General features: G+C 40.8%; 1 protein-coding gene and 1 long non-coding RNA gene across 8 annotated transcripts in view; one reads left to right on the top strand and one right to left on the bottom strand.

Moving 5' to 3' along the window:
- Ednra (endothelin receptor type A) overlaps positions 1-12937 on the bottom strand; it is a 56559-nt gene extending 43622 nt beyond the window's left edge. For 2 of the 4 annotated variants that reach the window (XM_087193358.1, XM_087193359.1), the window contains exons 1-2: positions 12589-12937; positions 7150-7614 (exon numbers count right to left, since the gene is read on the bottom strand). In XM_087193358.1, coding sequence (XP_087049484.1) covers positions 7150-7569 — 420 coding nt within the window. In that variant the 5' untranslated portion in view covers positions 7570-7614; positions 12589-12937. Of the gene's footprint in view, positions 1-7149; positions 7615-11771; positions 12196-12588 lie in introns of those variants that run through there. The other 2 variants (XM_087193356.1, XM_087193357.1) reach the window with 2 other exon arrangements.
- The window catches only part of LOC147823380 (uncharacterized), a 187920-nt gene continuing 172033 nt past the window's right edge, over positions 11070-26956 (top strand). For all 4 annotated transcript variants that reach the window (XR_015443990.1, XR_015443989.1, XR_015443991.1 and 1 more), the window contains exons 1-4: positions 11070-11407; positions 15693-15792; positions 20561-20670; positions 20794-20840. This is a non-coding gene — a long non-coding RNA (uncharacterized LOC147823380). The remainder of the gene's footprint in view (positions 11408-15692; positions 15793-20560; positions 20671-20793; positions 20841-26956) is intronic.

Genomic DNA, 26956 nt, shown 5'->3' with positions numbered 1-26956 from the left:
TTCACACAGACACACACACACACACACACACACACACACACACAGAGCACACAATGTGGATCATCTGAAAAATTTTTTTCTCAAACCTAACACTTGGCTAATTTTCATTTCATATTAAATTTGGAATATTACAAACTCTTCTGATGAGCTGAAGTCTTTTGATAGAGGACTATCATCAGCCATGAATCTGTTTACATCTCAACCTTGCTAATAAGAATGGGGCTGGAAGCATCCCTCCCTCCTCAGCTTGTGGAGCAATTTTGCAATTATGGACCGTTTTCACCCCCCACTACTGAAACAGGAATAACTATGCTATGAGCCAAATGCTCAGGGCTCGCAGAGTAACCTCACATGAGAATAATTACTTAACATGACCATGAGAGAATGCAGTGAGGTTCCCAGACACAGGAAATGAAAAGTCAGGCGGGGAGGTAGAGCTGGACAGAGTTCTGAAGTCTTTCCAGACAGCAACTTCCTCCCAAAAAACAGAAAATTGGCTAATAAATTTATCGCTTCGTCATTTCATATGTACATTTATTCTTAAATAAGCTAGTTAGCGTAATGATATTTTTGCAATGTTCATGTCTTAGCAGAGCCAGAAAAGCAACCTCTTTCTTATTCTCTAAAGAGCAAATAAAAGCTTTTGTAACGTGAATATCCATTTTGATATTCCAAATCACTCGTAGCTTTAATATTTCAACCTGAAACCATAATTAGAAATATGCTCAAGGAATGAATATTGCAGAGAAATCCTGGGAAGAGGCTCTTTGATTGGCCATGTAGCCCCCGATAGAGAGGAAAACAGTTGAACAGCACAATGTCTGAACCATAGGAAAAGAACTCTTGGCTCCTAGAGACAAAGTGAGTGGGGAGACCATACTGTTACTATGTGCCGCTCTGCTTCTTATAAGTTTCTCTTAGATTTATCAACTCCAAGACATTCTTGTGTGCAGGAAAAAAAGTAGAAATTCCATAACTTCAAGAATCAAGACTACTTTTAGGCCTGGAATTGCACAAGAGAAAAAACATTCTAATAGAGGTAAATACAGTACATTAAAAAAAAAACACCTCATTCATCAAGTGCTTTTTAAGCTGGGCCTTGGGGATACAATAATAAATGAGAATTAGGGCAGCTTGCCTCAAGGAACTTGAGGGACAAGGGAATGATGTGGAAGATAGAATAGAACACGTGTTAGATGCTATCCTAGGGTTAATAGAGGGTATTGTGAGAGCATGAAGAGGCAGTAGTCTGGTCTGGGTCATGGATTCTTGTCAGACAAAAGGATGCCCTGGCTGAGATTTGAAGGAACAAAGTGGAATGGAGCAGAGGAGGCATTAGGGAAAATTATTTTAGGTAGAAGGATCATTTTGATACTTTTGGACAGGCTGGGTTACCTGGAGTGGATGGAGATGAAGAAAAAGTGTGGAGAGATAGGTGCTTGGAGAAAAAGCAGAGTCAGAATTACCTAGAAGGAAAATGTCTAACTGGGATGCAACGCACTAGCAAGGGTAGAGGCTTCGATTAAGGGATACATTTTGTCTCTTAAAATTTAGGGTATACAGTTACTACAGCTAATCCTATGATTATAGCATGACTCCTGGAGTACATGAGAAAGGTCTGTTTTGATTTGCTTGAAGATAAAGTAAAAAGAAAAGAGCATGCTCATCACATATGGAATTTGGTGAGTTATTTGATTAACTTGGAAAATAGGGTGTGCAGGCCACAGGTAATATCTGTTGCCTTGCCTGTAAATGAAGAATCCCCTTGACAAATCATCATCCTCATCCTCATCATTTTAGTTTAAAGCTCTCAGAGAAATCTGATTAGAAGTTAATTTTAAAAGCAAAGGCCCAAATCAAATCAAATCAAATCACATCACATCATAACAAGAAACATGATTTACCATCTTCTCTGAGGCACACCATCTATAATTCGTAGCAATTTGTTTGCCTTGGTGATTTGATGTTTCAAGAAACATCTTCTGTATGTCCCCTCTAAAGGATAGCTTCTGGTGGCACAAGATGTCAAAAGCTGTGTGAGTGGAGATGCTGGCTCTGTGTGAATGTCTCTAGTTTCCACATTGCTCAGATCCTCTGCCAGAGCAACATACTGTATTGGCAGCCTTGAGTTCATTGCAAAACATTCTTGGTAATTTTATACAGAAGTTGTAACTGTTTATTTTTCATTGTGTTCTCAATAAGAGATGATTGCTTGGAGTGGGACAGAATTAGAAATCAACAGATGCACTGACATGTATAACTGTCGTCATCACTGATATGCTTTGTACTATATACTCAGTACACATTATTCAACTGTAGGATTCTCTATAGCATCCCTGGTTTCAACTGTTTCTTATGCATACCTGAACTTCCTATGCTTGTGCCACTGGTTTTCATTTCTTACTTCCTGCCATGTCCAACATTTGGATCTTTTTTTTACCATACTTCTCTCACACATATATTTTCTCTCATTCTTGTTTCTGCTAAGAGGTGAGGTACAGAGGTTTATGGGAAAGTCTCTGTATATGATTGAGTTCTTCTCCCAAAACTATGTGATATTAAGCCTTGGTCAGCACACAAACCTCCCTTTCAGGATATCTGTTCTATTGTAATTTATAAGTCATCAACACTCTATGGCATTGAAGAATAAATTACTAAATTCTGTGTTTCGAATCAACATTGCCATTTATTTACAGGAAATTTTCTGGTCCCAAAACATAATGACAATGTTTTACTTGTTTTTCCATTCTAATGAATATAAATACTTTATGTGTAAATTTAATTACTTGGCCAAGTTTTTGCATTTCTTGAGAATTTAGGATATTAGACAATGCAATTTCCAAACACATTGAATCTATCATCAACTTAGATATAATCTTGACTACATGAATGAGTCTACTAGTTCTTTTTCCTTCCTCTCTCTTGTTTTTATCAGTCTTCTCTTGCATTCAGTGATATTATCTGGTTTTTGAATAAATAAAAATTAGAACTATCCTTTGATCAATTTAGGAATGGCTTTTCTTCAGTATTCCCCTTTGCAAGGCCTTTGTATGTTTGAAAAACAACAAGGCAACTGGAACTCATTGGCCGCTTTTTGGTTCTTTCTGCTTTACATTTTATGTTCTTAGATTGTCTGATTTTCTTTTGTAGGTGTATATATAAGCAAGGGCCAGAGGAATGTTTCTATTTTTCTCATCTTTGTATTTTTTGGTACTAGAGTTTGAAACTAGGACTTTATACATTTTAGGTAAGCTGTCTATCACTGAGCTACATTCTCAGCCCTTTTTATTTTACTTTATTTTGAAAGCGTCTCACTAAGTTGCCTACGCTGGTTTTGAACTTGTGATCCTCCTGCTTTACCCTCCTGAGTAGCTGGGATTACAGGCTTACACCACCATACCTAGTAGCTTCTTCTCTTCTCAATATCACATATATAACTGTGAACCTACCTCATTTTTATATTTAAATGCTGTAAATGTCTTAGCAGCAGCAATTTGGTGACTATTTCCATTTTCTTCCTGACAGTTTAGGACAAAGAAAGTTCTGAAGGGGGAATGATGGCAATCTGACAAGAGTTGAGCATACATGTTGGGAACTAGGAAGATGCAGCTAAAGTATGGCCAGAGCCTGGGAGGCAGTTGAAGCAAGTAAGAGTCCTGAGTGTTTTCAGGAAAGAGCGGGACTTCCTAAGTAGATCGATGTTCAGCAGAGGTTTTGGGAAGAAGCTCAGAAGACTTGGAGACCAGTTAAGAAACTTCTGGAAATTCATGCATGGAGTGACCCCCTTTCTATGCCCATTGACCATCTGGAGCCAGCGGCCCTGGCTGTGCTGGCTATGACAGATCAGAACCAGCCCAGCTGTCTGATACCCATACAGTGATGTCAGTGTGTTTCCTATCACATTGACAGTTACAGCACAATCCTTTATAAATGGAGAAAGGGAACACAATGTTAAAAGAAAGAACACTTTATCAGGCTCACTCCCTTTTCTCCTTACATCACTATAGTTGACTCAGCAACTCTAGCCTGCCCCGAGACACTGTCTCCACATTATCTACTTCCACTTGTGCAGAGGCTGATATGACTCAGCGCAATGTTTTCAGTCTGGGGACATCTTAGGGTTGGGTATGAAACCGATATGATTGTTAACACAACTTGATGATTTGAAAACTCATCTCTCTTTGAAGTGTATATCAGATATTTTCAACCATCCTTCTTTCAAAGTAATTTTTTTTGGTGGTAGTGGGGATTGAACTCAGGGAGCACTAAGCCTACATCCCCAACACTTTTTAAAGTTTTTTTTTTTTTGAGACTGGGTCTCATTAAATTGTTCAGGCTAGCCTTGAAATCCTCCTCCCTCAGCCTCCAGAGTAGCTAGGATTACAGGTGTGCTCCACCGTGCGTGGTGCAACTTAATCTGTTTAAAAGTGAGCAGTGGGCCAGGGATTTAGCTCAGTGGTTCCGCTGCCTGCCTCATAAGTGCAAGGTTCCGAGTTTGATCCCTGGTAGCAAAATAAATAAATAAATAAATAAATAATGTAAGGAGGATAAAGAAGGCTTATGCAACATAAAAGACAGTTTGCCAGAAACATGGAGATAGATTTTGTGGAGCTGGGAAGGGGACTTGGGAATAAGGAGAAATAGGAGGGGGAAGTAAAAAGCTTTGAGATGTGATAGGTATATGTACCAGTACCCTACAACGAATACACCATATTCATTATGTCTGGCAAACATATCCTAATAAAAAAAGGAAAAAAGAAGGCACAGAGAAGGTAAATTTGATATGTCAGAGGCCTCCACAGGCCTAAAGTATGAAGGATTTCAAAGTATCAGAACCTTATGGCAGGGGGTAGCTGTGGGAGAAGAGAAACGGAGGCCTGAGCTCACACTGCCTCAAAGATTTCTTTTGACTATCCTAGGCAGAACTCAGAGGAAGAGCAACATGTCACAGCCTCCTGATCTAGAGAAGAGGATGAAGGACTAGAGATAAACCTGAAGTACTGTGAAGCTTTTAGCTCACTGGGATGCTTTACTCTTTTCCTTTGGAAAAAGACTGAGATGATTAAAGGGTATTTTTTTTTAGCCTAAATGATTTACTTTCTAAAATTTATGTTATGAGTTAAATGACTCATATTACAAGTTTTAGAAAAACAGGAATTATACACATATACTCCTGTGATGTCAAACCTCACAGTTAAACTGTCCACATTACTTAGAACTACAACATGGTTCATAAAATATTGGGTTCCTAAGAAGGAAAGAACAGTATAGTCAAATAAAGATGTATTAGTTTTTATCCACTTCTATATAACAAAGTAATTCAATTCAGATTTTCACAAAATTTGGAAATATTGTGGATCATCTGACTTACCAGGTGACTATGGAATAGAAATGAAGTTAAGTTTAGCCTGGTAATCGGTAGTAGGTCTCTATCCCAGTAGTTACCAGTGCTGATTTGCTAAGAAACTGCTTGGGCACAGCTCAATCTATGCAGCATGCGTAAGAGTGAGCAGCAGAAGGAGGAATTAATTCAGAGATGGTCCATTATACTCTTGAATGAAGGCGGGTTAGATAATTAGTGTATAAGCATAAATAATCAATGTTTAATACCCCACACTGTGGCTGAGGAGTAAAATTTTGCCTAAGTTATGCCAACCTTTTTCAATCTCTCAGGGAGATATCATGAGAAATGTGGAATGCACATGGTATCTCATAAACAGAAATTTAAGAACTTAAAAAAAATAAGTTCTGCAGCACATGCTAATATTTTAAATTAATTATTTAATTTATTTCAATTTTGCATCACAGTTCGGCCCTAAAATTCTATTCACATAGGAAACACATGTGTTTATGCTATGGTGTGCAATGAGATGGTATGTAAGTTTTTCTTTTGCACTAATTTTTCCAATTTGTGGTATATGGTATAATTTTAAAGGATTTTTATTCATAATGCTCAAAAATTTAGTCATTTTCATCTTTACGGTTAGGCCACTGATTTTTATGGAAAGCTAGTATTTCAGCACAGTTCATGTCTACAAGAAACGGACAGACTCTTCTTCTGCTTAGAATTCAGTTGACATAACTTGTCATTTAAAGTGGTATTTCAGAATATTACCACTTAGAATAGTTTGTTTCTATAGATAATTCACAGAAGCAGATGGAGAGGGAAAAAAAGGCGAAGGACAGTGATTTCCTGGGGTTTAGAGTAAAGACATCCTACAAAATGTGAAATTCATCATGCTATTTCATTTGAATCGCAGTAATTTTGAATTCTTGCAGAAATCCCCTCCCCCAAATGACTACACCAAACATGGAATATCTAATTCCTTTTGGCTTTAGTTTGGTACTAAATACTGTCTAATGTAGGGAATCCCAGTAATGGTTTAGTAATTACTTCCTTCTCCCACCGAGGCACTAACATTTTTCTTACTTCTCTTTGATCCCTATTACCTAGCTCAGGGCTGGGCACACATTAGCTACTCAATAAATCCAAACTAAAAAAAAAAGGCAGGCAAAAACAAAGTAGACAACAAAGTAGACAACAACGTAGGCAACAGTAGATCGAGGCCTGTTTTAAATGGTTTCAGCGAGTCATCATCCTCGACAAAGTGAATCCTGGCTGGCTGTCACATGGGTCCCAGTATCTCCAAGTTACCCAGATAACTGAGAAAGCCTTTGGCATCCATCATCAATCCAGACAGTCAAAATAAAATACAGACTTTCATCTCAAGCTGGGCTGTGGATGTCTGGGTTCTGAACAGCATCACATCAAACATATAACTGAATTCAAGTGCTTTGGGGACTCAGCAGGTCACACTCTGGAAACTGGATCTCAGAAAAATCTAGAGAACTTCTCCAGACTGCCCATCTAACCCACAAGCTCAGGGCTAGCATGAGAATCCAGTCCATGAAACATCATGATTTTGAAGACTCATCCCTGAGATTTTGTAACAACTAAGTCAGAAAATAAGTACAACATATAACAGATAATAAAACCTTAAAATGCCATTAAGTCTTAAGAGAGCAGAAATAACCCTCAGTAAAAACAGCAAAACTCCAAATGTCAAAGAAGTTTGCAGTGTCTCTCTTGAGACTAAGGAATCAGAGAACGTGTTCAAACCTGCAAATGCCTTTGTAGTTACTTCCTACCTTAAATACATTGATAGGCAGATCAATGACCACATAGATAAGGTCTCCAAGGGCAAGGCTGGCTATCAGCGCGTTGGGGCCATTCCTCATACACTTGTTCTGATAAATGATCCTGAGCAGAGTTGCATTCCCCACCATTCCCACGATGAAAATAGTACAAGATATCACGGTGTTAATGTATTTGAAAGCTGCAGTAATTTTAGTCTGCTGTGGACAATAGCTGTGCAGGGAGCCATTGCTGGGTAGGGCCAAGTTAGTGGGTCGATGCGTGGTGACCAGAAAGTGGAGCTCTGTCCCGTGGAAAGTGGTGAAGTTGTCCACATGATTGTTTAGATTTGTGCTGTGTCTCTCAGGGTTATCACTGATTACATATCCCACCAGTGCCAGCCAAAAGGACGCCCTGAGCCCAAAGGTTTCCATCTTGATGCAAATTTGAGGAAATGCCTGATGGTACTACTTGTACACCTAGAAAAAGAAAGGAAAGAAATTATTTTTGTTAGAAAAGCCAGCTGGCAAAACAATCAGTGATTATTTACTGGCTTAAAATGTAAGTTATATTTGGTAAATAGGTAAGAGATATCTATGTCAGGTTACCCCATGGCAGAATACAGCAAAGAGAAAAACCAAAGATTTATTAGGGCAAGACCTCTCTCTCCCTCTCTCCCTCTTTCCTCTCTCTCTCTCTCTCTCTCTCTCTCTCTCTCTCTCTCTCTCACACACACACACACACACACACACACACACACAGGTACACACATCCCTATCGCTTTATCATCTCTATCCAAAGTTATATATGTCCAGACCATAATATGGATGAGGATATGTCCGTTTTTCCTTAAAGTAGTAGTTACTTTTTTCCCCTCTCTTTCCAGGCTGACAAGAATCTGACTTACAAAAAACTTCGAGAGTTGAGAGGTGCAAAATTTTATGTATTGTTAACACTATCATTACATTATTATTATTATGGCATTGGGGATCGAACCCACAAGCTTCCTTTGCACTGAGCTACGTCTCTAACCCTTTTCTTATTTTTTATTTTGAGGCAGGGTCTCCCTAAGTTGCTAAGTTGCCCAGGCTGGGCTGAATTTACTATCCTCTTGCTTCACTCTCCCAGAGTGCTGGGATTACTGGCCACGCCACCACATCCAATTCAAAATTTTCTGAGATAAAGCATTATATATCAAGTAAAAGTTGTGGTGTCCAGACTAATCCAATATGATGTAATTGATAAAGACCAAATGTTTATTTTGAAAACCTTGATGAGTAATGTGTGACATTTATGTCTTCTAACAGGAGTTTTTGCTGCTCCATGCAACAGAAATTATTGTCACAATATTAGCTGAGGAGTGCAATGGGAATAAAGTACTTTTCTAGACTAGTCATAGTGCTTGGTTTTCAAGGGCTCCCATCACCATACTGTCTTTCCTGTCATGAGGATTTGGAAACAGAGGCTCAGAAAGGTGAAGTAGCTTGTCAAGGTCACAGGGGCTGGTGGCAATGCTACACTTCTAAACTGGGTTAGTTTGATTCCCAGCCTGAGCTCTTAAACACTAGACCACCCTATCTCTCTCATTTTTGTGCTTTATTTAAACCTACAACACATTAAAGAAATCTCCAGAGTTCAGATGAAGCAACAGACTAGGGAGAGTGGTTAGACATTTTCAAAAGACCACCTGTGTGGTTTTTGTTCAGTCATTTGCAAAAAGCAAGTGAGCTCTCTTACCAGGCAAGTCTAGGTTTTTCCTTTAATCCTTAAGAATAGACACTGGAGAAAACCAGGAAAGTTGGTGGTGACAGAATAATCAAAGGTAAATCAATGGGGCCCCTCCTATTTCAATATTTTGTACACTTACTTTTCCATGGGCTTTTTAGTAACGTTTAAATGAAAACCATAAATTCATCTGTGCAGCGATGTGCATGTCTATGACACAAATACATGAGTCTTAATTTAATTTTAACAAATTGTGTGCTTTTTCTGAGTCTATTCAACAAAGCTATTGGCCACTTTAAGAATTTTGACAGTTATCATGGGGGATCATTAAGCTTAGGTTTAGCCAATATGGGAAAAAAATAAGATACAGTCAAGTGGTATAGAAGGTATAAGACAAATACAAACTGTAGTACTGCACACTTTTGCCTTCCCCTGAGATTTTTCTCCAAGAACCTGAAATAATGCAGCATTTTACACAGAGTGGCATATTATACATGTATCTGTTATCTGACTTGAGCTACAACTCAACAATAGGTAGGCAGAAGCAATATCCCCATTTTACCTAAGGGAAACTGAGTCTTCAAGTTAAGTGATTATGTCAAGATTTTACAACTAAGGAGTGACAGGACAGTTATAGTATCTCACAACTTGGTTATACAACTTCACTTGCTCTGATTAGGTAAAAAAAGAGAAAAAAATAATGAATTTTTCGAAGTTAGGGACATGCCCTGCACTTCTCAGTTGGATCAAAGCTTAATTAGTAGTTTGCAGTTTTTTTGTTTTCCTGCCTTTTATTGTCTGGTGTGTCCGAACAAATATCAGTAGACCTGCCGTTTCCATTCCAAAGTGGAGACCAGAACTCCAAGAGCAAAGCTTATTGTCACCCTCTTCTTTGATCGCAAAGAGGGCGAAAAGAAATTCTTCAATATCTTACACTGTTTAGTGACTACATCCTCCTCGTTCCCCAATTGGAAAGGAATATTCAGCAATAGTTTTCTTAAGAATGAGAGACAAAGGCCTTTTCCAGGAATGGAGTGGCTCCTTACCCGTTAGAGTCAGCTAGAGGGTTACTTCCTGAACTGAGGTGGCTATCAGGGGCATGGTGCCACTCAGCAAAGATTAGCATGCCGATTGCTTGGTCAGCTGGTTGCAGGAGCTAAGAAGGCCAAGGTTATGGTTCTTACCATGGCCCTACCTAGCTACCATTAAGACCATCTTAATACTGGAATAGTTTCTCTAGTGTGAGGAACTGAAAGTGTAAACAAGGACTAAAAGGTATAACAGATAATGTGAAATAGGAAGAAAAGGGGCAAAGGGGAAGGGGAAGTGGGAGGGGTAGGGGAAAGGAAAGAAGGGAATGGAATTAATATGAGAAAATGAAAAAATGGAAACAAAGTCTTTGTAAATAGGGAGGGATGGAGGGGTTGAAGGGAGGGCAAGGGAAGGGGGAAAAATAAGAACAAAGAGAGATTATGTAAAGGTGCAAATTCCCAATGATGTGAATGTCAGTATATTGTATACCTAAAATGTACCAATAAAATTATTTTTTTTAAAAAAGACCATCTTTCTTCCAACAATGGCACTACTGTAGAAACAGTTTCTGATGAAATCTTTGTCAGTTCTCCACACACATTAAGCTACAAAGCTAAGGGACATTTGTCAGAGGCATGTGGATACCATATTGTCATTGAGTGAAAAAACCCCTTTCTGCCTAATGCTGTGTACCAACTGAGCTATTTTGGCTCTCCCAGAAAAAACCCCGTTCAAATGCATGTTCTTTCAAGGGTGGGTCTATACCTCACTTCCATGCCTCTGAGTCACACTTGCTTTGAATCATAGTCATAATCAGCCACTGCTCTAGTTGAAGTTTCTCAGGTTTAGACCTGAAGGACAAGGTCTATAGATTTCAGCGTTCTTCCTTTTTGGGGTTCAAGAGTTTGCTGGAGCACAAAAGCTATTACTAAGCAAGTAGACTGAATCCGTATGCTTCCCCATTAACCGTTTAACAAATGGGACTCTCAGGATCCAAGTTTACCTGTGAGTAGTAATTTGGAAATTCCAACCTTGCCAAATTGCTCTGAGTTTCACGCAGGTAATTTACATGAAAAGATTGTCAAGGTGTTGCTCAATTAGCTAAGACTTAAAACAGAAGGGGTGTTGGTGGGAGGAAACAAGCAAATGAGAAGGGGGGGGGGAGACAGAGGGAGAGAGAGAGAGAGAGAGAGAGGGAGAGAGGGAGAGAGGGAGAGAGGGAGAGAAATAAAGAAACCCAGGAAGTTTTTACAAGTTTTCTGTGGTTTTGTTCTCAGGGTAAGAAATTAGCCACGTTGCCCGGCTTTAATCTCCTCTCCACTGTGGGGGAAGCCGTTAGGAGGTGTAAACAGAGGCTGATTATCTAAAAACAGCCCTGGTTTTCTGCGGGTGAGAGGCAGTAAGTGCCTGTTAAAGGACAGCACAGAACAAAACGCTCAGACCTCCAGCAAGCAGCTTTCCCAAACTCCTACACCAAGACATCAGTTCCTCCCACCGAGAAGCGTCAAGCCCAGGGTATGCAGGGAGAGCGGCTTTACGGGGTGACAACTTCACCAGGAGGCTCTGGGGCCAGCGGCCAGGGGCCAGACGTTCCACTGAGTTCTTGCAGGTCTGGGGGAAAGGGACGCCCAGGAAGAATTATTTGGCCTCTTTCTGCTACAATGCCGAACCCCGCCTCGGGAGGGGGTGCTTCCATCAGTTCTCCAAAGCGAGCGCACCCCTCCCAGGAACGCGCTCCCCCCAGGCGGCCCGGGCAGGGCAGGTGGGTGCCAGTCCCACTGCGGCTGGGCGAGAAACTCCCGGACGGTGTCTCCCACACCCCAGCCCAGCCCAGCCCAGCCCAGCCCAGCCCAGCCCAGACTCGCAGACTTGCACCGACCGTGGAGCGCCTGGGCCCGGGGAGCCGCGGGCGGCGAGGGCGGGCTGCGCGAAGGTGTCCGGTGTCCGGTGTCCGGGGCGGCGGGGCGCAGCCTCTCTGGGGAGGTCTCGCAGAGCCTCCAGTCTCAGGGACGGCCGGCGGGGGGGTGGGGGTGGATGGAGCCTCCCCACCTCTTCTCCGCAATCGCCGGACCGCAGGGATGACTGGGCGCGGGCGAGGGCTCGCAAGAAAAGGAAAACTCGGGAGGAACACGCCTCCTCCGCCCGTGGCGTCCTCCTCCCAGGGTTCCCAGACCTTCTACCTCTTTCTAGGACTGCCAGAGCGTCCTAACCTACCAGTCCTCCGGGGAGGAAGACAGGAGGAGCAGAAAAATGCCGCCCCCTTCCAGGCCCTGGAGGGCAGGAGTCTTTTAACTATTTCCTTCCTGAAATGAAATCAGGGTGGGCCCAGGGGGAGGGGGAAAGTTAACAGAGCAGACTGGAGAAGCTGGGCCCCTGGGTCACTTAGTGCGGGCAGGTCTGGGCTGAGCTGGAACAGCCAGGGACAGCCAGCGCCCAAGGGTGGCTGCTCCTCCGCCTTCCCTTTGCTTGACCTGGGCTCGCCCTCCCCAGTTCACAGGAAGTTAGGAAGCCCAAGGGGACCATAGGTTTCTGGATCAAGTGAGAGTTGCTTGTGTGTTGTCCCTGGAAGCCAGTGCCCCAAGACTACACACCTCTAGCCTGGGGCCAAGGAGGTGGCCCAGGAGAGGGTGTAGAAGGCCCTTAGGTGTGGCTCACTGAATTTATGCTGCCTGGAGAAATTCAATGAGGATACATACCCTGCAGAAGGTGGTGCTCCACGTCTTTATCGTGGCCGGAACTGTATCCTAAATCCGCGGTGGTGGGTGGGAAAGGAGAAGAGAGCAGAAGACCATTGTCTGTAACCTATGAGAAAAATGGCTGCTCTCGGGGAGAGCCTGGCTTGCAGTGGTGGACTGTGGCAAGGCGAGATTGGAACCTGGTCACATCACATCACAGACTGCTCTGGTTATCTCTTTCAGCTAATAAGTCATCTACCGTGAAGGAGAGTGGCTTAAAATAACACGCGGTCACTTTGCCTGTAGGTCTGCAGTTTGGGCAGGGCTTGTCTGGGACAGAGCGTTTCTGTACTGGGTAGCTAGAAATACAGAGCATATAATTCCGAGACAGTTCACATGCTTAGTTTTTCTGTGTGCGTGTCTCTCCACAAAAGTAGTTTGGGCTTCACACAGTGTCACTGGCTAAGTTCCAAGAATGAGTGTCCCAAGAGACAGGAAGTGGAGGTTGCCAGATTCTTAGGGTCTGGGCCCAGAACCGGTCCCAAGGTCCTTCCAGTAGTGGAGTAGTCACAGATTCCAGATTCAAGGTGAGAGTGTGGAGACCCCACCTGTCAAAGACTTAGGGAGCATTTCGTAAAACCATTAAAGAGGTCCACAGAATACCACTATTGAAAGGGATCTTCAGGGTCCTTTTGCTCCTGTTGGACTGGCACTTTCCCCTGTATTCTACCTATAGCTTCTCTAAGAAGGAGGGTTAATCAGCTGGAATAACCTAAGTGCCTTAGTTTGAGTTTAAAAGGGGGGAACTTCTGGGCACTTGGCTTGGCAAGCTGACAGTATTTTCCAGGAAGAAAGTTACTGCCTTCTCCCAGAAGAGGCAGTTCACAACTTGGTATGTAAAACCTGAGGGAATTCAGCCCTTACCCTATGACCAGGAGCAACTACACAATGCACAACATGCACAACCACACATGTCAGTCGTCTGGTCTTTGTTAGAGTGTATCCAGCAGTCCCTATGTTTTGAGACAGAGGATCCCACTGTGGTGTGGGATGAGTTCTTAAAAATTTTTCCTTCACACCCAAAGGATGGTTATTATAAACCAAAACCAAAGTCAAAATAGCAGGTGCTGACAAGAATGTTGAGAGATTGGAATACTTGGGTATTGCTGGTAGGAATGTAAAATAGTGCAGCAGCTGTTAAAAACAGCATGGAAGTCTTCAAAATATTATCATTATTATTTTTGTGGTCTTGGGGATTGAATCCAGGGCCTTCAAACTGAGCTACATCCCCAGCCCCTTTTTAATTTTGTTTTTTTTAAAGTTTGAGACAAGATCTTGCTAAGTTGCTAAATTGCTCAACTGGCCTGAAACTTGTGATCCTCTTTGCTCAGCTTCCCATGGTGCTGGCATTATAGGCTTGCACCACTGCATCTGGCTAATTAATCCTTAAAATAGCAAATAGAACACTTCTACGTAACCTGTGAAATTTACTTATGGATGTACATTTAAAATAATTGAAACAGGGGTTTGGACAATATATGCCCACCAATGTTAAGAGCAGCATTAGTTGTAATAGGCAAAAGATAAGAACAGCAAAAATGTCCACTGATGAATAAATAAACAAAATGTGATACATACATCCAATAGCATCTTCAGCCTTAACAAAGAATGAAATACTGATACATGAATGAAAGCCTACAGCATGGATGAACTTTGAAGACAATATGCTAAGTGAAATAAGCCAGACACAAAAGAACATATATTATATTGTAAAACGACAAAGCCAGAGCAGTTTAAAGACCTTAATTGGCTTTATTTATGATTCTAGAGTCAGGCTGCACTTCATTCTATAAAAGAATAGAACTTTTCTTTTTTTGTAGCACCTAGTTTTGCACTCAAGGTCTTTACACTGTATGTCCCCAGCCCTTTTTATTTTTTATTTTGAGACAGGGTCTCACTAAGTTGCTAAGTTGCCCAAGCTGGGCTCAAACTCGCAATCCTCCTGTCTCAGTCTCCCAGAGTGCTGGAATAGCAGGCATGGGCCACTACCTCTGGCTGGAATAAGTGTGGTGATGGGCTGCAGAAGAGGTTGGTTTTGTAGATACAGAAAAGCTGAAGGAAGCAGAAACAAAAGAACAAAAAATGGTTTGCTCCTTTAAAGTTACTTTCCTTGTAAGGTGGGACAGGGAGACAGAATAGTAGACAAATAACTGGTTACTGAGAGTTTACTTCAAGGTTATCTGTGTGTGTGTGTGTGTGTGTAAGGTGTAAGGCAGAGGATATCTCATTATCATGCCAGTTACACTATCTGCTGGGGAAATTTGGCTGATAGCCTTCTGCTTTTGATTTCTTGGAAGATTGGAGAAACAGCTTAGTTTCAGCTTGATGGCAGGGGACTTTAGTGTGTGTGACTCCATTTTGAGTTTTAGCTCGGTTGGTTCAAGAGCTGAGTCTGAAAAATAGCTTCCTGTGATTTTTATTTAACCATATGATTCCAGTTATGTGAGGAATCTAAAACCATTAAATTCATAATGAGAGAAGGTAGGATAGTGACTAACAGGAGCATGGAGAATGGGGACTTGTTTATGTATTTGAGGGAGGGCTGCGTGACAGTGTGAATGTCCATAGTGGCAGTGAAGTGTGCACGTAAAATGGTTACGATGATGCATTTATAGTACGTATATTTACCATAATAAAATTTCTTTTCCTGACGCAAGATGAAACCTCCTTCTCTAAGTTACCTGTTGATCTCTCCTCTGAGTTCCTAAAATGAGTTTACTGACTCTTCCAAGAAAGATCTTCAAATATACATAAATGTGTTTATATGAGTCACGAGCATAGATCTGCTTTTGAAAGAGACTGGGGTTTCCTCATCCTAGGTGAGAACAGTATGAACATCCCTCCTCACTGGCAATTTATCTCACCTTCTGTGTTTCACTTTGGAGAAAATGACTTTAGTGAACCGAGACCAGTGTTTGGCAAAGCTCACTCCTCCTTGTAGGCAAGACCTCATAAACTTGCCCCACCTCTTTATTCCCTGATTTATACTTATAAAGAGCACATAACTAACATATTTAGCTAAGTTTTCAATTTGACTTCAAAAGGTTGTTTCTTTTCCTTGGCAGGTGGATTGGATGCAGATTTGCAAGTTGTCTGGATTTGGGGGAAACTTTCTCAATCGCACCCGACTTCCGGTTCAAGCGGCCCATTAGGCAGAGCGTTACGGTAATGGGATTTACGGTGACTTCTCCTAGCATCACATCATATCGATTTCCTGCAGAATAATTGCTGTAGATTAAGAAGTACCTAGGATATCACTTAAAACCCAATTTTTCATGTTTCCTTTGGGCAAATGGTCTTCTAAATTTAAACTTCTTGGTTGAAATTTGCAAATCCATTTCACAACTACTAACTCCTAAGAACCTCAATTTTGAAATGCAATAAAACATTTGCATTTCACAGCATTTGCAGGGAATATTGTGTGCAGTTTTGAATTTTCCGGGGGAAAGGAAACCTGAAGAATTCAAAGAACCACAAAGGACAGCTGCAAAGGTGGTTGTGCACGCAAAAGCTAGAGCTGAGGACATGTTCATCAGAGACACAAGACTGAAATTGTCACTGAAGCCTTCACACAAGGGAGTGCGGTAGCTAAGACTATTGGCAGCAAATGCCCCTGGCCTGAAGAGGAAAAGACAAATTCTGAGTTGAAAATCTTCTTTCTGATACTAGGGCTGAACCCAGAGCCTGAGGACTAAACTGCATCCCCAGCACTTTTCAAATTAAATTCAAAATTTTAGATTGTGAGACAGGGTCTCACTAAATTGCTAAAATACCCATCTGGCCTCTGACTCACAATCTTCCTTCCCTAGCCTCCCAGAGTGGATTACAGGTGTGCGCCATCATCCCTGGGTGAAGGTCCATTTTAAATTAAAACTCACTATAGGCAGTTTGTTTCCAAAAGGAAATATGGGTAACCCTTGAACAAATTGGGGGTTAGGGACACTGGCCCCAACAGGTCTATGTATAACATTTTTAGGAAAAAATATATTAAGGCTTTTATTAACAGGTCCTTGCACTTTGGAGACTCTTTTTGAGAAACTCAAGTTATAGACTTTTATTATAATTTCAGATGAAGTTCTTGAAAGTCTCAACTTGGCCAGATATGAAACAAATTTAAAGGCCTTTAAAAGTGTGTTCAGAGCCTCATCCAGAAGGGGAGGGATTCAGACCTTGGCCCAGGGCAGCTTCAGGGCTCACGCTGCCCCAAGGATTCTGTACCCGGGGAGTGTATGGAGAAAGCAGTCACTGATGGAGTCCCTGAAAAGCACTGCAGACTAGGAGAGAAAGCACGAGGACAGAGCTGAGTGGTAGGAAAGCTGCTGTCACCCACACTGGAATCTAGGGACAGTCACTGAGCCTCCCCAGGGCCCTGCCTCAGCCTTCAGTGGCACCACGTTGGGTTAGAGGATCCTCAGGGCTCTCCAGCACTAGTCACCTTTGAGGTAAACTGGCCATCCTTCCCCTCGCAGAGCTGGCGTGGCCACACGAGATGGGTCATGGGACAGCTCCCCTCACACAAGGCCCTCTGGAAGGCTGGATCCAGACCCCACTGCAGATCAGGGAGGAAGAGACAAGTGGGAGCTGGCATCTCAGCCTGGGGGCGCAGAAGGTGTGGATGTTTCCCAGGTCAAGGCCACAGCAAGCCACTCCCCACCACTGCACTGTGGCTGCCTGGGCTCCTGCAATGCCCAAATAGTTCATTTACACTCTTTCCACGTGGAGAAAGCACAGAGCAGCGCATGGTATTTTTTGGATGACTACTATTTAAAGTAACATATTAAGGTGGAAAATACAGAAGAAATGGACAGATTCCTAGATACATATGTTACAAAAACTGAATCAAGAAGATATAGAAATTCTAATTAAACCACTATCAGTCAATAAAATTGAATATGTAATTAAAAACTTACCAACAAAGAAAAACCCAGGCCCTGATGGATTCACTGCTGAATTCTACAAGAAATTTAGAGAAGACCTAATGCTGGTACTCCTCAAACTCTTTAATGAAATTGAAAGGGAAGCAATACTCCCAAATTGATTCCTGGAAGAAAGCATTACCCTGATTCCAAAACCAGAAAGGTAACCAACCCTCAAGGAGAAGTCCAGGCGAGTCTCCCTAATGAACATAGATGCAAAAAATCCTCAATAAGATACTGGCAAACAGAATGCAGCAGATCATCAAGAAGGTTATACATCATGACCAAGTTGGATTCATCCCAGGGATGCAGGGATGGTTCAACATACAAAAGTCAATAAATGTAATGCACTATATTAACAGAGCCAAGGACAAAAATCATATGATCCCCTCAACAGACACAGAAAAAACCTTTGACAAGGTCCAATACCCATTATTGATAAAAACCCTACAGAAAATTGATATAGATGGTCTTTATTTCAATCTGATAAATGCCATCTTCGACAAACCAACAGCAAACATCATACTAAATGGACAAAAAACTGAAAGCTTTCACTCTAAAATCAGTAATAAGTCATGGATGTCCATTGTCTCCACTGTTGTTCAACATAGTTCTGGAAACACTAGCTAGAGCAATTAGACAAGAGAAAGAAATAAAAGGAATAAGAATAGGAAAGGAAGAAGTTAAATTATTATTATTTGCAGATGACATGATACTTTACATAGAAGACCCCAAAAATTCTACCAAAAGACTTTTTAGATTTGATAACCAAATTCAGTGGCATACCTGGATACAATGTCAACACTCAAAAATCAATAGCCTTCTGTACACAAACAACAGACTCACAGAGAGAGAAAACAGAGAAACAATCCTTTTCACAATAGCATCCAAAAAAAAAAAAAAAAAAGAAATACCTAGGAATCAATCTAATGAAGGAAGTAAAAGACAAATCTATGTTGAAAACTACAGTACTCTGAAAAAGTAGATTGAAGAGGATATCAGAAAATGGAAAGATAGCTCTTGTTCTTGGACAGGAAGAACCAATATAGTGAGAATGGCCATACTTCCAAAATTGTCATACAGATTCAATGCAATCAAAACCCCAACAGCGTATCTCACACAATTTAAAAAAATCCTAAAATTCATTTGGAACTAGAAGAGATCTAGATAGCAAAGCCAATTCTGGACAACAAAGACAAGGCAGGGGGTATCACAATCCCTGAGTTTAAATTATATTACAAAGCTACTGTGATAAAAACAGCATGGTATGGGGCCAGAGATTTAGCACAGTGGTGCCACCGCCTGCCTTGCAAGTGGAAGGTCCTGAATTTGATCCCTGGTACCAAAAAACAAAACAAAACAAAACAAAATAGATCAAAACATAAAACAACAAAAAACCCAGCATAATATTGGCAAAAGAACAGATATAAGGATCAATGGAACAGACTAGAAGATGCAGAAACAACTCCAGACATACTCAGCCACCTTATCTTTGACAAAGGAGCCAAAATCCTTCACTGGAGGAAAGGTAGCCTCTTTAATAAATGGTGCTGGAAAAACTGACTTCCACATGCTGAAGATTGAAACCAGACCCATATATTTTAACATACACTAACCTAAAAATTGAAATGGATCAAAGATCTAAATATTAAAACAGAAACACTAAATCTGCTGGAAGAGAGAATAGGTAGAATGCTTGAAGACATAGGAGTAGGAAAGGCTTCATGAACAAAACCCAGACCACATGGGAAATACTACAAAGAATCAACAACTGGGACCTTATCTCATTAAAAAGCTTTTGCACAGCAAGAGAAACAAGCAACAGAGTGAAAAGACAACCCACAGAGTGGGAAAAAATTTTACCAGCTATTTAGATAAAGAACTAATATCTAGAATATATAAAGAACTCAAAAAAAGCAGACCCCCAAATTTAAAGACCTAATCCAAAAATGGGCATCTGAAATGAAAAGACACTTCTCAGATAAAGAATTAGAATCAGCAAATAAATATATGAAAAAATGTTAAACATCAGTGGTCATTTGTGAAATGGAAATTAAAACAAGGCTGAGATTCCACCTCACTCCAGAAAGAATGGCTGCTATCAAGAAATCAACCAATAACAAAAACTGGAGGGGCTGTGGGGAAAAAGGAAGCCTGCTCCACTGCTGGTGGGAGTGTAGACTGGTGCAACCGCTGTGGAAATGAGTATGGAGTTTTCTCAAAAAACAAAAACTAGACCATTTGACCCAGCTGTGCCTCTTCTTGGTATCTTCCCGAAAGAATTAAAACCATCACACCACAATGCACACCCATGTTTATAGTAGCATAGTTTGTAATAGCTAAATCTTGGAAACAGTCCAAATGCCCATCAACTGGTGAGTGGATAAAGAAGATGTGGTTTTTTTTTTTTAATACAACAAAGTACTACTCTTCCATAAAGAAGGATGATCTTCAGACATTTATAGCTAAATGGATGGACCTTGAGACCATGTCTTAAGTGAAATAAATTGAACGTACATGTTTAAATACTGCATTGTTTCTCTGTTATGAGAAACAAAAAGTGGAAATAAGGACTGAAGTGTATAATAGATGTTGGGAAATGGGAAGAAAGTGTTCAAATGGGAAGGGGAACAGGGAGAAGGGAGGGAGAAAGGAAAGGACAAGGAAAAAAAGAGAAATAGAAGGAAAAATGGAAACAAAGGTTTTGTACATAGGGAGAGGAGGGGGATTGAGGTGGGAATGGCATAAAGTAAAATAAAATTTATTTTAAAAAGTGTATTGAGAAAAACCTGGTTTAAAAAAACTGTCATTATCAAAAAGGATTGTGCCGTGTTGCATAGATAATACAGATGATTCTAATTGGCTGGTAAATGGGCAAACAGTGTGCATTTAGTACATTCACCTCCAACCTTTTGTTCATTTCCCATTGCTGGAGTTTCACATTCATTTCTTCTTGTGCATGACCAGATGGTAGTAGAGCTGGTAAGCTGACATTTACTCAGCCCTGTTTTGCTCAGTTTCAGGGACAGATAAAATCTCACTCCGCTGATGGATTGGCTGTTTTCCTGTCTCTGCCACCTGGTGGTATCTGCATCATTATTGGAGTTGTGGCTCTATGGATGTCTTGGTGAGGAGGGCCCCTGTAGAATCAATCAGTCTAGAATGCCAGTACACATTCTGTCTCACTGCTCTACCTTGTGCTCCTGACCCTGGCTGTCAGAGTCCTCCATCTCTTCTTCCTGCACTTTAGGTTGGAAGACTGCGGTGGATGTCCAGGTGGCTCCCAAGAGATACAAGGTAGGGACCGCTGCTTATGGTGGGGCTGGCGCTCTCTCTCTCTCTCTCTCTCTCTCTCTCTCTCTCTCTCTCTCCCCCTCTCCCCCTTTCTTCCTTTAGTCCCCACTCTCTGTTCTGGTAATTCATAGCTAGCTGAGTGGAGGACATTTGGAGATAAGAAGCATCTGTAATGCTTACCATCTGCTGCAGATTTACCACCTTGAACTGGGTCTCTACTAGAGCCTGTAATATTTGTTGTCTCTGTACTCTTTTTTCCTTCAACAACACCAGACTTCATCATCTTTCCATCTTCTAACCCACTAAGGTATTTCCTGGGGTGGTTGTTTATGGCAGCTGGTTATACAAATACATCTTCCTTGGTATCATTTCTGTTGATGAAACCATATCTGTTTCTCACTTTGAACCATTTTATTGTTCTTCAAACCTCCCTTGTGATGACCTTCTTGTCCCTACTGGCAGATGCCACCAACATGAGACCACCTGGGTGACTGGTCCCTGTGCCACTCTTTATAGCAGCAGGGTGTGAAGGAAACTAGGTGGTGTGGGACTTGTCTGGAGACCATTCTCTGCTCTCTTTTGAGCTCTTTAACAGCCTCCCACTCCCACCCTGTCATTGAACCCAGGGTCTACACACTAAGGTACACCCACAGCCCTTTTTTATTTTGAGACAAGATCTTGCTAAGTTGCAACGTTGCTCGGGCTGGGCTCAAGCTTGTGACCCTCCTGCCTCAGCCTCCCAGAGTGCTGGGTTTACACGTGTGTGCCCTCATGCTCAACTCAGTATAACTTTTGACTTCCCCAAACTAAATGACAAATAGTCTGCTATTGATCAGAAATCTTACCAATAACACATATTTGGTTATTTAAACATATTTGAAATTTTTTGTGTATTATATACAGTGAAATATGCATGAGAACCAAGAGAGATCACTTTTTACTGCTATGCGCTATTTCCTGGAGGGAAGGAGTGCTCATGGGGGATAATCAGTGTCATTGTGTTTTAAGGACACTCACCACACTTGAGCCCATTGCAACACCAACAGGAGGTGGTTTTGGAATTATTATAGTAGTGCAGCACATGATACATTTAATTGTAGACAAAATAGCACCACATCTTTAAATTTTTTTGCTTTTCTCTCCACTGCAAATGGCTCCACATGTGGCCTATAAGTGTTTACATTTTGATACATTTTAACTTTTTATAATTGGGTATCTTTATGGCAGTAAATGATAAAATAGACTTATCTAAATATATTGTATAAGTTCGTGACATGTTAACTTTCTCTTAAAAAAATTTTAGCATTTTTAGGCTACATGGTAGGGAAAATATTTTATCATGTAATGTACCTACTGAGTTAAAACTGGTTTTGTGCCAGGGATAACTGTGATCCCAAGTGCTAGTCTATATTTTCTCACGGTGATAATGTTGTACCTGGTGCTGGAAACAGCAGGGTATCTCATCAAAACATATTTGATGCCTGATGTTTTGTAAATTGTTGGTGGCCCCATTGGACCGCTGAACAATCAATCAAATTTTAGCATCACTAGTGATGAGGTAACCTGATATTAAGTGTTCTCTGGTGATATGCTTCATCTGCCCAGAAATGTTGAACTTGAATATAACCAAATCATTAGCTATAACTTCCAGTTTCTGGCAAAGAAAAAGAACAGACAAATAAGCTAAAGAAATACCACAAAGAAGCAAATCCAGAAGGTATGACTACTATCCCTGTCCCATCAAGAAGTCAGTCAGTAGAAAGGAGATTTTTCTTCCAGATTAAAAGAGATTTAAAGGAACACAACAGGACAGAAATGGGACAATTGCCCTGTCCTGAATTTGACCCTGATTTGGATAAACTAATTATAAAAGTTATTTTTTTTAAACAACTAGGAAAGTTGGGATTTTGACTAGGTATTAGATGCTATTAAGTAATCACTGATTTTATTAAATGTGAAATACTGTTTTAGGTGTACAGAAAATGGTCTTATACTTTAGAGATTCCTTTAGGGGAAGATAAAATTCACTTTCATTACCAATGCACAAACAAAAGCATGAGTATTAAAAAGAGTGAAAAGTATAAAGAAATACAATGGAAGACAGACTCCTGATAGATATTCCCACTCTAAAAGGGAGAAATCGGAAGGATTTTAGCTCTTAATATGTGCTATTCTTCCAGAAAAGAGAATAACCCTCAAAGTGACACAGAGGTCATTCATCAGAGCTGCCACTGTCACCACAGTGGCAGGGAGCAAATCTGTCACCTGCTCAGTTTCAGAGGGTGGGGCATCTCTGGGCTTTGGCAGCCCACGAAGACACCTCTCAGGGGTGGGGTCATGCACAGACAGAGCTGTCACTCCAGCAGGCCTGGAGGGCAGAGGATCAAACCATTCTTGGCCTTAAGGGCTAATGCAGTTTTCCTTGCTAGGTTTTGGACTTGCTTGGGACATGTCACATTTCCCTCGTTCTGATTTCTCCCTTTGGGAATGAGAACCTATTGAGTGAATGCTATGCTTGTCCTTGTTGTGTTTGGAAGTGTGTGACTTGTCTGGTTTCACAGGTTCACAGCTGGAGAGGAATTTTGCCTCACGATGAATTAAAGCCCTCATCTCACTCATATATGATTTAGATAATATTTAAATGACTACGGACCTTCAACTTTAGAGTTGATGCTGTAAGGAGTTGGGGCTATTGGAATGAATGAAAGTATTTTGCACGTGAGAAGGACATGAATTATGAGGGGCCATGTGGTAGGTTTCCTTCTCCCCACCATCGACACAGTGAGAAGGTGACACCTGAGTGCTGGCAGGAGAGGCCCTACCAGAATGGGCCCTGCCGCTGTGCTCATCCTGGGCTTGCAGCCTCCAGAGTTGTACAAAAACACGTATCTATTGTTTAAGCTTCCCAGTCTCAGGTATTTTCTTATGATGGATGACTAAGCCACCAATTATGCATAGATCTGTAAATTCATCTCCATATTTCTGATGGTTTATATCTACATGGGTTAATTGAATTTGTCTTCAGATCTTACTGGGTGTATTTTTTTATGGCTGTATTTCTTCTAAGGACAGTGTTGTCTTTGATTCAAGGGCCTTTTCTTTGCATAGTTGCTAAATAATAAGAATTATATTGGAATAGTCCTTTATAAATAATAATGATAAACTGTTTTCACACTTACTGCATGCAAACATGGTGTGGAGTGCTTGGTGTATGCTACTTATAATTACTACAACAGCTCTGCAAAGTAAGAACTGTTAGAGGCCCTATCTTATATAAAAAAAGACTGATGCTAAGAAAGGTTACATGACTTGCCTAAAGTTATAAACTTTGCACTATAAATTGAATGGGTCCCCTCAAAAACTCATGTTGAACTTTAAACCCCGTTGTGATGGTATTAAGAGATGGACCCTTTTGGGAAGTGATTGACTCATAAGAGCTTCATGAATGGATTAGCACTTTTGTAATATAAGTTGGAGGGAATCAACCGCCACTCTTCTGAAGCTTTCCTTCTTCTCTGATGTGTGAGGACACAGCAATCATCAGTTCTGGAAGATGCAGCAACAAGGACCTGCTTCAGCCTGGACTTCCCAGACTCTGGATTTGTGGGAAATACATTTCTCATGTTTATAGATTACCCAATCTCAAGTACTGTTTTGTTACAGCAACAATGGACTAAGGCATTTAACAAGTAGTTCTGATAACTAGTTAACTGTTGTGACACCTCGAATAATAAATGCCAACTGAGTGCATTTATGTAGTCGTGGGTGTGGCTGAAGGGATTTAGTGAAGCCAGAAGATATCCTTGGGTGTGAGTGACACCAACTAATAGACTTGTTGCCTGAATGGAATAAAAAGGGAAACAAAGCAGGAAGTCTGGCTGCTATTTCTTTGGAGGAGCTCCACTCCTCCCTGCCTTGGCCTTGGCCTTGGCCATCTGTGTACAGTGGGCTCTGGGGTTTTGACCTTTGATTGGATCCTTTGGATCTCCAGCACACAGATAGCCCTCTTCACTGGAGCAGCCATTGTGAGCCTATTTTGTAAATCCTTGTATAGTTATATACCTTATTTTAAACCTATTTCTCTACTGAGCACTGACTAATACAGTAGCCAACGGGTGGGAACTGAATTTTCAAGTTGGAATGAACTTTAAAAATGATCTACACCACTCCCTCAGTTTATGATAAGGGGACAGAATGTAAGTGGCATAATTTTCCTGTGGTGGCAATGGATGCCTAATAATATAGGTTTCCCATTTTCTGGTAAATACTCTAATAGCCTATTTATAAAACATGGTGGAAAGTTATTGTTTTGTAATGTCTCCAGGATTATAGTAAATTTCCCATGGTGTCACCTCTAATCAAGTACTATGCTGAATTACCATTGATTCTCTTTTCCCATGCCGTGCATTGCTGCCTCTTTGTCATCTTTTGGCACATTGCCAGGAAACTTCCTTTGTTAATTCTATTGATATTCTGTGTTATCCAAAAGAGTGGGAATTTTATTTTCCTTCATTTTGTAGGACTATGTAGTAACTTAAAACATTTGAATCTTTAAAATTTCATTCTTATAATGGCAGTAAACCCTGACGGAGCAAGCAGTTTTCAAATCTACAGTATGCATTCTTATCCATTGCAAATAAAACAGAACATAATGTCTGTGGTTTGCAGAAAGACTTTATTATAAAGTTAATTGGTCCCTTTTAATTAATAGAAGAGATAAGAGGTCTTGTCTAGACACAGAGAGAGTGGAATCTGACCAAAACATTGTACATTTAAAAAATTATGTTGAGATTTAAAAAGTTAAAGTGAAGGGAAAGGTCTTTAGGGGAACAAAAGAAAAAACCCATCTCTTTGACATGTGTTGCCATTATAGATAATGTCTGTGGAGGTTAAACTCATTACAACATATCTGGAGTGAGGTTAGTCATTAATCCAAGCCTCACAGTGCCTATTAAATTTGTCCTTGTCATTGGGCTAGAGGAGGAATTGCAAACTTTTTCCTGAAGGGATAAATATTAAGTATTTTTGGCTTTCAAGGTGTTATAATTTAGATCAAAACGACCCCCCCGACACACACACATGTTCAGAGACAGTGGTTCTGGAAGGTGATTGGAAAGTGGTGGCACTAGGCTCACTGTGGATTAATCCATTGATGAGTTCATAGTTGAATGTTCTGTTAGGAGGTGAGACCTGCTGGTGGAAGAGGTGAGTCACCGAGGATATGACCCGAAAGGGTATGATCTTGTTTCTGGCTCCTTCCTCTCTGCTTCTTGGCTGCCGTTAGTTGAGCAGCTTTTCTTTGCTAGGCCCTCTGCCATGACATTTCTGTCTTGGAGCCAGTCAACCATGGACAGAATCCTCTGAAACCATAAGGCAATGTAAACCTCTCTTCCTTTACACTGCAGGTATCAGATATTTTTTCCCAGTGATGGGAAAATGATGAACAGAGAGGACATTATGGTCACTGTTGAAACTCCTCAGCCTTGTCCTTGAAGTTCAAAAGAAGCAATAGACAATTATGAAAGCTAAAATGTGGAAGTTGTTTTTAGTAACACTTTCTTTATAAAAACAGGTGACAGGCTAGGTTTGACTCATGGGCTATAGTTTGATGACATCCGATAGAGTGAACCAAATATCAGGCTAGCTTGCAGATGGATAAACTTCACCAAGAAAAACAAAGAACTCTTTCGGATGTTTTCTTTGTGCTTTCTCTGGGGTAGTGGTAGCAGTGGTGGAAGTAGCCAATTCTTGCCTCACCAAAAATGTTATATAAATAATACATGAATATAACGTCACTTTAAGAAACACAGAAATATAGAAAGGTGTTGTCATTTAAAAATCTTCAAAACATACACAAATGTGTAAAGCATGAAAGAGCCTTTTCACGACACTCTTCCATTCTGCTCCTCTCCTAGAGGTTATTGATTTTAACTGTTTAGTGCTTATTCTTCCAACCCTTCTTCCAGTAACTTATAAACATACGCCCCCAAAATACCTATGCTTACATTTTTATTTTTTGTTTTTTATTTTATTTGAATAGGATCTACTGTACCTTATATGACACAGTATGGTTTGGTTCTCCATTTAATACTACATATCTTAGGAATTTTTTTCACATC

The sequence above is a fragment of the Heterocephalus glaber genome, unplaced genomic scaffold, assembly GCF_053883595.1.
Source record: "Heterocephalus glaber isolate CG9 unplaced genomic scaffold, H.glaber_assembly_v1.0 deba00001587, whole genome shotgun sequence".
NCBI lineage: Eukaryota > Metazoa > Chordata > Mammalia > Rodentia > Bathyergidae > Heterocephalus > Heterocephalus glaber.
This window is presented reverse-complemented; position numbering and strand designations above follow the sequence as displayed.